We start from the raw sequence: 12413 nt of genomic DNA, 5'->3' as shown, positions 1-12413 counted from the left end.
AAGTCAAAGTAATTCCTGTTAAATCTTCTAATGCAAGACTTTTTCTGCTGAATTTACACTGTCTGTCTCCATTTGGGATAAAAGGTCAATATAGCTTTTTTTTTCTCCTTCTATTTTTTTTTTTTTTTTTTTTTTTTTTAAATCTTTCTGTCATTGCACTTTTAAGACAGGAAGGAAGGGTGGACTGGGAAAAGACCTGGCTCTCAGGGAACAGGAAGGGAGGGAAGTCTAGCCAGCATGCCAGTTACTCAACCCTTTCATTTACTGGAAGTAAGTCCAGGAGTGAGATGAATTCTAGCTCTGTGCTGCTCCTGAAAGGGAGTGCACAGATGTACAAATATGTCCTTGTTGGACAAATGATTATATTCTTCCATCATAAATGAACTACCTACTGTATAGCTTAAGGATAAGAAAGCTGCACAAGTAGGGAGCTGTTTAAAACCTGTGTTCCCAGAGCATTAAATATACTTTATGTAAATGCTTAATATTTATTTTGGATTAAAATGCAAGACTAAATTTAATGAAATTCTGCTCAGACAGCTCACTACAATTTATATACTTTCATAGAAGTCTTGTTATATTGTCAAAATTCAAATATAAGAAATGCTTCCACTAACAGCAAATTGATATGATTACCTTTTTTATTTCACTAATGAATTTATATGTGCTTTAACACCAAATATATTCAAAACTGCACCCAATTTCCAACAGCATCATTAATTTTTTGGCCCAGCATTCTTTTTCTATACCACTTATGTCAATATGTATGTTGAATGGGCATTTTATTACCATTTTAATAAAGCAGAATTGCAGTACTTCATTTTTGCACAGTCTTGGTTTATTTCTCATCACTCTATTTTTCCCACAGTGTCTGCATATTTTATCTTCAAATTGTTGTTTTGCAGATTCTAAATAATGGACAAGCCCCGGTAAGGTTTTACACTTTCTACCAATGCTGCTGAATGCATTTGTGATTGTCGAGATCTCCTTTCATTCACATCTTTGTTCTAAGCTTTTTTTTTTGGACCGTGCTGTGAAGTTAAATCTCACTGGAAATGTTTAAAGCTGATAACTATGCAAATTGAATTCACTAGTTTTCATTAATGGCCTTGGCTTTGTGAGACAAAAAAGGAAAGCTGGACTTTTTAGTACCATAATTTTGTGGATGGGTAATTTCAGCTAGCATGCTTATACACTACCAATGTTTATAGCTATTTTACTGCCAGTATAACAGTTTACATGAAAACCCATTTATTTTTAGTGGACAGCAAGTTCAGTTCAGAAGGTGTTACCTTTAATTTTGCCTTCAGATGTACTTCTTTATACACTGCCTGAACACAAACCTCTGACCAGGAGCCAAAGATTATTTTACGACCTCATGACCATCATTTCTTATACTTTCTCAACCCTGTGCTTTTTTTTCTGGTGATGGACAATGTGTAAAACTCAGGGGAAGGAAAAACACAAAAGCAGCCAAGTGCAGTGCTACTGCCATGACAATGCAGTCTTAACTAACTACCTCTAAAAAATAGTATTGGATAAGAAACATGATATCAGCATATCATTAATCATATTTAGGCTGTTACGAAAAAGGACACTTTATCATTAGTATGCTGCTTAGTGACTTATTTATTTATTGCATTTTCCATTTTTATTATTGTTGTTATTCATTTTAGTTTCCTTTACCTTTGCTGATTTTTTTTTTGTTTTCATCTCCTAAAAGTATATAAAAGATTAAATGTTTTTGCTTTCCAATATGTAGTCTGCAACCTAGTGCACATCTAAGAAGAGAGCAGTAAAACTGTAACAAGAATAAGCTTTTGTGCAGTTTATGCTGAAACTTCTGCAACAGGCACCTCAGATAGATAGCTTCATATGAAAACTAAGCCTTCCTGTAAAATTTTCATTTCCATGGCCAAAACACTACATTCATTCTGTGTTTTTATATGGAAAGCAGCCTGTAGCTCAGACCAAGATCGCACAGCGCCCTTCTTCTGCCTCCAGTGTTGTCAGTTCATGGAACATTTACACACCATGGTAAGAATAAACGACAGTAGAGGCTGAGAAGAGAGTAATAAAAATGTTTCCTTAGGTGAGGATAACCCTCTTGGAGAATTATGGGGTTTTGCTAGCTTTTGATCTTTTCATGTACTGCAACTTTATGGTTTCCTGTAATAGGAAGTTTAAGTCATAGTTCACTAGTACAATGTTTAATAACATTTCTGTAACTGGGGACACAGAGCACGCTAATACTGGAGCTATAATGCTCTTTGCCAATAGGCAACTAGAGTTGTCTAATCAAGGACTTTCAAAACATGATTTCAAATATACCACGAAAATATTTAAAACCATATGAAAAAACCTACATAACTTCCTGTATATATTTTCTTTATACACATGCCCACCTAGAAAGGAAAACAGAGTCAGTGTAAGGAATGCAGTTTGTTGGGCCAATGGTGAGACATTCGGCAAGTCAGGATAAGCATCATCACTTCATACATTGCTCAAGATCCTATTATTTATTTGAGGAGGGTGATGCAACTGGCAGCCAGACAGGCTGTCTGCCTAACAGGAGACACTGACTACACCTGTGTGGAGAGAAACAGCCCTGGCCCAGTCAGGTTTCCAGACACTGGATCCATCACCACCATCACAACCAATGTTCCTGAAATGGTGTTTAACAATGGGCAGGAAAAAATGCTGGTTCTCAGGGAGCTAGAGAAAGAGCTATTCAGGAATATGTAATGCTTTCATAGCCATCTCAAATGGGTTGGGGGTTTCAGTGTTAAATTTGATGCTCATCACTTTGGGTAGCCAAAGTGCCATTCTGCTCATTGTTAAGTTACTTTTTGGGCTGTTTTTTGTGCCTCTGAAGCTGTCTTGCAAAAAGCAAGTTTTAAATCAGGTCATGCCTTATTTTTGTTGCTTTATCATTCACCATTAGGAGACTGAGCTCAGATATTTTAAAGTAACTAGTGATCTACTCACTTCAGCATTACTTATCAATTTCACTCAAATTGAATAGAGATAATTTTGATTATGTCAAAAGAAATAAAATCAGGTTCCTTTGATAGTCTGTCACTTATACATCCTAAAACTGGAAGTAAAAATTATTAGATACTCCTTAAAGAAATTTGTTCATGGGGATTATCCCTCTTTCCCCCCTTCATTTCTGTAGTAAAAATATCAGGAATGTCATGGCTGGCCTTTTTTGGTATTGCTAGACAACTCTATGGGTTTCAGAAATCAACACTAGAGCTTTCTGCAGCCTAACTGGACAAGGGAAGTAAGGGATTACTAACCTGGTCTTCTGTCATCCCATAGACTCTTTAAATAATTAACATCAAAAATAAAACTTGAGTGGTTTCACTTAAAAGCACGTGACTTCTCAGTTGGGTTTTGGTACCATGTCATATCACAATCTTCAGAGCTTCCCAGGCAGACCACACCTTCATTATATTATCCATACTTTCATGACAACTTTATACTTCTGACATGTTATCATTTGAAGAACAGCTTTAAAATGTGATGTACTCACATAATCTAGTGAGTGAAACATGCCAGGTAAAGAAAGACTGTTTGCTCTGTGTTCCTGTCTCTACTCAAGCTCAATTCTATCAAATCTGTATTGTGCACTACAAAATTTTGAATGCAAACTATTTGAATACAATTAAAACCATTCCATGATGGTACGGTTTTAGCCAAATTAAAATAATTTTGGTAAGTATGAACCATGTTCTTGAGAATGGGCTTGTAAGCCAGGTTCAGGTCCCATCTGCTGATCACAAGCCTTCATCAATCCCAGGAGCACCAGAACATCTCAAAATGATAATGCTACTCGAGTAGAAAACGATGTGAAAACTGAAAAGGGAAACATTGCTAGCAACCTGGCCTGAGGCTTACAAATTCTGAAAATTCCATCTTAAATATCTTGTTTTAAAAATTTCAAGCAATGGAAAGCAAGGTTTTCTAACAAGACATCTAAATCTGTCTCACCACTGCACTTTTCTATCAACTCTGCACATAGCTAGGACTTCAGATATGCGGACAGAAAGATATATGCATGTCATATATAACAAAAATTTACCTTGGTGTTTGGTCTGCATTTGTTTTTTTTCCTCCAGCCTGCATTTAGAATAAATTGCTACAGCAGTAAACACACAGTTGTTTCACTCTAGGAAGCTTTTGCTGTTTTCATTAAATGAACTTGATTTAATTTCTCAAATTTCTGTCTACTTGCCAATAACTAGGAGAAGTATTAGTCTTCCAATTCTTGCTTTTAAAGGGCCAAAATTTGCTAAACCATAACTATTTTATCAAATCACAGCCACCCATTATGAGTTTGTTTAATGCACTGCAGGAACAGTATCACAAGGTTTGCATCTGAGTGGCTTAATTTCTTTTACTCATTGTGCTCACAACAATGATAAATTATTTCAACATCTTAAAAAGCACCCAGTGTTTAATACATAACCAGGAGGCTCTATTTAGGAGAAAAGGAGACTCAGTGGTGACCTTCCCATTCTCCAATTTCTAAATTAAATTCTAATTCTCTACCATTTGAGTGTAACATTTTTCCCACAGGAAGGAAAAGAATATGTATATAAAATTAAGGTCAGAATACCACAAAGAATTTCATGAGGCAGGTAGGGATTACTCAGAAAGAAGCTCCTTTAGCCTACAGTGGCTGGTTTGCCTGCGGGGTCTCCGGGGTCAGTGAGGTGTACAGCGAGCTCCCGAGCATGAAGGAGAAGTCTCACCTCCTCTACTCACCTCTGAGCAGCCCTCCAAGCAGGCTCCCTCTCCCCAAAAAGCAGCTACAGAACAATCTAGAATCACCTTGGCAAGCTAAAATTACGAAGTGAACCTTAGTGAATGCCACTGGAGTCTCACAAGGCATGTTTACTTCTCATGAAATGTCTCAGAAAACTCAGTAAATGTTCAGCTGAGGATCTGAAGTTGTACTTACACCTATCTCCTCTCCCGAAGTCAAACAATATGGTACTTTCATCTTATGGCACTGGTCATGACTTCCTTTTGAATTGTGGCTGTTGCTGCTGCTTCTGCTCTGTCTTTCTGTCCTGTGCTTCCGGCCCTGCTGGCAGCACAGTGGTGTGGGCAGATGTGGAGTCAGTAGCAACAGTGACAGCAATGGCATACCTAGTTTATCACTCCTCTCCGTGGGGAGGGAGATTTGATGGTTTTGGCATCCTTTATGTAACTTAAACTCTTTAGAACCTATCTTCTTTTACTTCAAAATAGGTTATTCTAAGTGTTGCTGACAAAAGGAAAAACTGCTGACAAAAATAAATTGCTTTATAAGAAGTGTGTATATTGCTCTTGGTTTTATTTTTACACTTGTCCTATTTCCCTTACATAATAAAATATTCTAATGCCAGATATAAATTGCATTTTATTAATTAAAATTTTATTATTCTAAAAAATGAAATCAGACCAATTAGATAAATGACTTAATTTTTAAATATTTTTCCCTGCTCACCATTTTCCTAGTAATTATCTACCTTATCATATACAGGCATTTATCCTGACAATTGAACTTATACCTAATTTTAAACACAACAGGGTGGCTCAGCCTATTTGAAGTGCAACACACACGTAAGTCATGCTGAGTCACAGCTACAGAGGCAAACCAGACTCATGAGACCAAGGGCAACAAACATGATTCTATATCCTATCAACTATAAAAGAAACCTCATAAAAGAAAGATTGGGGGCCACACACCTGTTTCAAAACCCACGTAATTTGAAAAGATACAAATTTTGCTTCAAGATTCCCATCAAAGGAAACAGACAAGAAACAATACACGTGCCTAATACACTATAAAAAGTAACAAGTTCTAAGGCAGAAAAATATTGACCTTGGGAACAGAGGAAAAATTCTTCCAATTTATATCCAAGAATGGTTAGGCAACTACTTATCATTCTACCAAAGCACACCAAGAAATACTACTTTTGCAGTATGCAACAGCAGTGTAAGAACACTAGAATGCCTTCCAGTGCACTCCTCTTTTAGTCTGAGAAATGGAAACAATGTAATTTCAAGAGTCTTACTTGATCAAACTGGGGATCTTCTCCTCGTTGCAGAGATTTGGTCAGTGGCTTCTCCTGAAAGAAAATAAATTAAATATGTATTACTTAATATCAATACTATCATATTCTACTATTATTTTTCTGATAGATTTTTTACTCACATAATGTGCCTCCTAATCTTGATCCTGGAGATACCAGGATAATTGCTGCATATGCAAAAGAGGCCTCTACATATGTATCAGCCAACACTGACAGAGTGTTGTGAATGATTTTGATGTCTTTTCACAAAAGAGAAGAACTGGCCATTCATTACATCTGAGTTTGTGCTCACAACAATGATAAATTATTTCAACATCTTAAAAAGCACCTAGTGTTTAATACATAACCAGGAGGCTCTATTTAGGAGAAAAGGAGACTCAGTGGTGACCTTCCCATTCTCTATAACTTCCGGAAGGGTAGTTGTAGACAGCTGGGGGTTGGTCTCTTTCTCCAGGCAGCAACTGACAGAACGAGAGGACACAGTCTCAGGCTGTGTCAAGGGAAATATAGGTTGGACATCAGGAAAAAGTTTTTCACAGAAAGAGTGATAAGGTACTGAAATAGTCTGCCTGGGGAGGTGGTGGAGTCGTCATCCATGGATGTGTTTAAATAAAGAATGGATGTTGTACTCGATGCCATGATCTAGTTCAGGCGTTAGGGCATGGGTTGGACTCCATGATCTTGAAGGTCTCTTCCAACCCAGTGATTCTGTGATTCAGTTACATGATGTGCCTCCTTGTTATAAAACCACCAAGCAATACAAGCGTGTCCAAAGATACAATGCATCATGCAGGGCATACTGAAAGAAAGGTGATCTTAGAAAAATCAAAGACCACAGAGTTAATTTTTAAGGAAGACAATTGTGGGGAAAATTATTTCTGAAAAACTTTAAAAAGGTATTTTTGGAATTGAAGCAAATTTTCAGGTCATATTCTCAGAGTAACTGGTAAAGCCAATGAGAACTCCCCAACTCAGAGAAACCATATGTGAATATCTATTCACCTGCATGGCTTCTTTGTCAAGCAGGCTGAACTGCTGAGACATGAAGAAGTACACAGGCCAATATTCTATATACACATAACAGCATACAAAACATTAATCTCCTACGCCACAATGAAAATAAACAACTTATGAGGACAGATGACAGTCTGAAAAACACGTCACTTGTCACCCTCACAATTCTGCTGTGAATTACACTACTGTTTCTGGTGTCTGCAATGTGCCAGTGCTTTATTCTTCTATAAATCATGACTCTTTCTTCTCCTACAGCTGCAAGACTGGGGCTCTCCCACCAGCTCAGAATGAGATTTTGTGTTCAGCTTTCAACGAGCTGTTACACTCATCAGCATCTGTTAACGTAGCAGGCAAAATACCATCCCTGCCAGAGGATATTAGATATAAAATAAAGAAATCTGTAAAGCTGATGAGATAAGGAAATGGAGATGGTTGAATTGGACCAAAGAATTCTATTATTTCATGTATTTTTCAGAAGCAAATGTTGCCCAGTATAATCTGCTGACTGATTTTAAAATTAATTATGCTGATCCACTTGTAATGCCAGCTGGCAAGGAGGCCAGCTGTGGGGTGACTGCAGTATCCCCTGACTACCTACCAAATACAAAAGTCAACAAAATGTTTTCTACTGAGTCACTGATTTACCCAGAACAGCCATCAATATTTTTCATTGTTTTCTCCAATATCTAAAGCGACTCCTCCAGGATACATTACGGGCACAACAGCAATTAATTATAACTTTATGACAGATTATCGGTGATGAACATCTACAGTAAAAAACCTTGTAACCCTGAGAAAAACAGGACACTACCCCACCCACAGTTCTCCTTCTCAATCAGTAAGTCAGTGCTCCCCTGCCTAGTTGTGTCTCACAGGAGGACAATACTTCTTTTGTCTATCGCTCCTCACTGAAAAGGACAGCAGATAAACTTACAAAAGTAGTGTTCAATCTTTTTAAAAGGAGAGATTCTTAAGTTTTCATGGGTCCTGGACAAATCAGCATACTAAGAATTACTGCAGTTAGGCAAAAAAAAAAAAATCAACACCACTTTTTTTTCTTTTTAGTTATGAAATTTCTGATTGTTATTGAAGACTTGTGTTACCACAAACTTCTTAAGGTCTCTTTCAACAAAAAGGGTTTTAGCATGCAGAAGCTTTGTGTTTCTATGGCAAACACTGCAATACTTGGCTTTCAAAGAGTAGAATTTCAGGCAGAAATGAGGTGAGGGACTCCTCATGACATGCTGTCTCTAAAGAGAACACAATTAAACAAGACAAACCATGCTCTGGGAACCCGACTCAGGAATCTCAATCCTGAAAATGTCCCCATCACGTGTAACCTATCTGGGGGAGCACATATACTCCCAGATACTTTAGTTTCTGATGACGATATTCCCCAGGGGATGCATCCCTGTTAGTTAGAGATGTTAGAGAAGATGCCTCCATTTGACAATGCAGTACAAGTCATCATGTGCCCTCCTGCAAGCACTACACCAGGGCTTCCCCAGCCATGGTGCACTGACCGAAAGAAATCACTCACAGGCCATGCAGCAGCCTTGGTCGCAAGCAGAAGGCAGCTGGGATGGAGAACTGTCAAAAGCCAGGAAGGCTTCTGCTGCTGTAACTTCTCAGCATCTCCAGTTTAGGGCTTCTGCAGAGGCTTTTTTCATCCCTCCATTGCATCCTGCACCTACTGCTGTTCCCACTGTTCCCTTCCCCTCACACTCTTGCCAGGCAGCAGCTGCTGCGGCAGCTGTCTCTGCCCCTTCGTCATGCCCCTGTTTGGGTGGTTGCTGCTGCTGCTGCTGCTTCTTTCTCGACTCTTTCCAAGGACAGTGCTGCCACTGAGTGCTGCCTGCAGCCACTGTGTCAGAATCCAACCTGACCCCAGGGAGACAAGAGTCTCTACACACACCCTTCCACTGCCGGGAGTGGGGTGCCCATACCAGAGCCACTCATTGTATCCCTGCAGTGAATGGCAACAGCCATATAAGTTTGCATGTGGCGTCTGGAGGTTTGAGAGAACTCAGCGTAGAAGTTATGACTACTTATTACTGATGCTGAGTGCTGAATAGAATAAAGATGAAGGGCCACATAGAAATGTGGGGTTTTGTTGTCTAAGCACTCTTAAAATATAAAAGCATGAATACATTCACAGTAAGAGTAACAACTGACCACGTCAGGGAGACGTTACTGAGTAAATTCAAAGGCAACTCAGGTGTATGCAGGTACTTCAAGTGTCCTTTGAAAACAGCAATTTTTCTTTATGCAATAAATTTTCATATTTTCATCTATTGTAAATAACTTGCCTATTCTATTTGTTTAGTTCTAATATCCTTACAAATCTTACCATTTCATTTTATGCAGTATTTTCAACATTGTCACTATGGCAGATACTATATAAAGTATATTTTTACTCATGGTAGATGTCTTTACTGCATACCACAGGTTCAGGACTTGCAAAGGAAGGTTAAAATGTGTAATAATATGGAACTGTCCCTGGGCAATAGATTCCATAGTAGTCTATTTACCCTGGAGATACACTTAATTATTTTTCAAAAAATCCTAAAACTGTTTTCTAGACTCATGGCACAGTTTTACTTCTATTTATTTTCTTGCCCACCCAACTCAGGAATGGCAAAACTTTCTATATAATAAGTTGACTTATTTGAATCTCTGTCAATATACTACATTCCACAGAAATGTCTTCCAAATCTTAGATAAATAGTTTGGCAGAATTTGGAGGCAAAGCCTACAACAACAAAATATGAATAAAGAAAGATTTGGTTAGTATGGAAGGGCCAATAGCTTACTGAACTATCAAAAAACATCAGAAAATTTCTAAAGAATGGATTCTCAATAATAACATTTCCATTTTTACTCACTAAACTAAACATCCTTATTTCTTGTTTGATGTGCTGCCTTCAATTGCGTACTCTGTTCACGCTGGAAACTCCCATGATACAAACACGTTAGAGATAAGGAGTAAAGGCAATTTAATATTTGAAAGTATTGTTTTTCAATAAAACAAGCTAAATGTTTTGTGTCGCCAATGCCTAGTAAACAAAATGCTCAACTAAAACTTAACTTCCTTCCTCTCCCTCATTGCTCTTGGGAAAACATAAATAGAATATAATAAAACAGAATATGTTAACTATGCAATGGAAAATGCACATTTTATCATATTTGCATACATCAACTAAATATAATATATATAAATTACCTAAAAAATAACATGTCATTCAAACCTTCTATTCACACAGGCACACTAAAACATTTCTCCAAAGACTGTCAGTGACTTTTAATGGTTAATATATTAAGGCTTTTTCAGGGCTGCTACACAAATATAATTGGGTAAATTTACACAGGAATAGCCACCTGTCACAGAACTGAGTGTTCAGGGAAACATAAAAACAAAAAGGATGCTGCAGTGCCTATTAAGCTTCACTATGCCACTGTGTTATAATGATATATAATGTCCCTTAAAGCTATTTCTAATCTCAGCAACCATTAGGCCTGTTTTTCCTACTGAACTGTGACAGGCTACTGTATTACTGATTGAGATAAAACCCGATTTTTGGTTCTGTTTTTGTTTTTTCCTAAAAGCATGGTGAAAGGATATTTTTACACAAATTTTAACGTTTGCACTGCACGCTAAAAAGCAGCTACATATACTCTACTGAGTGCTCTGCTGGAGTGGAAGACTCTCCAAGAGAAAGAAGAATGGACCCTTTCATGTAAAATGGAGTAGGCATAGAAGACATTCAACTACTACAGCTACAATATAGGTAAAACACACGTAAGCACAATCTTAAGAGCCCAAAAATGCCCAAGCATAATTCCTTCTTCTTATGATGAATCACCCCATCAGCCCCCTCTCCCCCAAATGAACACCTTTGTCTTATGTACTTTTCAGCAGGAAAGAAAATTGGTGCTTGTAGGAATAGGTCTGCTCCCAAACATGCCAATTATTTTTCTTGGCCTTGATAATTTTGGACATACAAAACCAGGAAAACGCATCACTGTCAATCCTCCGCTCCAGCTGCGCGCTCCTGCCTCCTCCCTCCCACAGCGGATCAGTGCTGATCCTGCATTGAGCTGAACTTGTATTTACTTCTGTCTGGCATGGAACAGTCTGTGGTCACACAGAAAAAGCTCTTGTAAGGAAAATAGCTCTGAACTTCTCAGGAAATTATTTTTGTTGCTTATATACCTTTTTACTATTTGGGAATTCCCACCACCCCACAAGGAGTTTAATTAATTTATATCTAAGCAATTAAGAGAGCCAAGGTTTTTGACTGAAAAGGATAATCTGTTTACTCTGATAGTCTCCCAACTGTCTCCCACCTGCAAGTTCTATTAAAGAGGCAAATTAGCATCCTGTTTTCATTAACCATTCTTTGCAATTCAGCAGGTCCTCATGCATAAACACATAAACTGCCTGTTCAGTCGATGACAACAGAATCTTTGACTTCTCTTAGCACCAATTAGCTGCTAGACACTTCTTTTAAGAAACTGTCAGTGACCACGCTACACAGAGAGTAAAATAAAGGAGATTTCCCTCATTACCCTTTGAAATTCTAAGCATACAGCAACTGGAAATTCTAAAGGCAAATATAATAAGATATGATAATACAGCTTCAAGGAAACACCACAACTTTGCATAAGACAAAATTACAGATACACAAAATGCTAACAAAACATGTGATGGACTTCCATTTAACTGCTGAAAATTGAGTAAAAAAGCAGTGGTAATTGTGCATGGTACTTCGTATGGTGGAAATAAGCATATTTCAAGTGGCCATGAAATATATGTAAAAATATGCTACATCTCTGAAAGAAAAATTATTTAACAAGCTCAAGTCAAAAACCTACTTGTCATTACAGTTAATGCACAAAAATAATGAAAGGTGCATGTTTAAAAGACAAGCTCAGTATTACTGAGTCTATTCCTTCTTCATGTAATTGCATTGGGGTTTTTTTTAACAGCTCTTCTGTTTTGCTCATGTGGAAAAGGATGTGCCTGTACTGCTGAATATAAAAATACAGGAAAACATCAGTTCAGCTTCAAATATAGGTTTTCACTCCCTGGCTTTGACTCTTTGGCATCCTTGTCATGCACTGCTCCGATTTGATGACAGACTATGTCATCACATGAGGTATTGCAGGCTAATTTTTGTCTGGCTACCACATTCTCTGCAAAAGGCATCTTTTACCTAGGTTGTCTACCAAGAAAACTAAAATGTGGACAAATAAATTTTGGTCATGCGAATGTTTAATCTGAAGTAACTGATATGACAGAAAGAAAAT

At 37.7% G+C, this 12413-nt stretch overlaps 1 protein-coding gene across 4 annotated transcripts in view; it reads right to left on the bottom strand.

Moving 5' to 3' along the window:
- The window catches only part of FRY (FRY microtubule binding protein), a 183187-nt gene that overhangs the window by 109760 nt on the left and 61014 nt on the right, over nt 1–12413 (bottom strand). For all 4 annotated transcript variants that reach the window (XM_058419511.1, XM_058419512.1, XM_040056716.1 and 1 more), the window contains one exon: nt 6072–6125. In XM_058419511.1, the coding sequence (XP_058275494.1) occupies nt 6072–6125 (54 nt within the window). The remainder of the gene's footprint in view (nt 1–6071; nt 6126–12413) is intronic.

Source organism: Hirundo rustica, chromosome 2 (assembly GCF_015227805.2).
Source record: "Hirundo rustica isolate bHirRus1 chromosome 2, bHirRus1.pri.v3, whole genome shotgun sequence".
In the NCBI taxonomy this organism is placed as follows: domain Eukaryota; kingdom Metazoa; phylum Chordata; class Aves; order Passeriformes; family Hirundinidae; genus Hirundo; species Hirundo rustica.
This window is presented reverse-complemented; position numbering and strand designations above follow the sequence as displayed.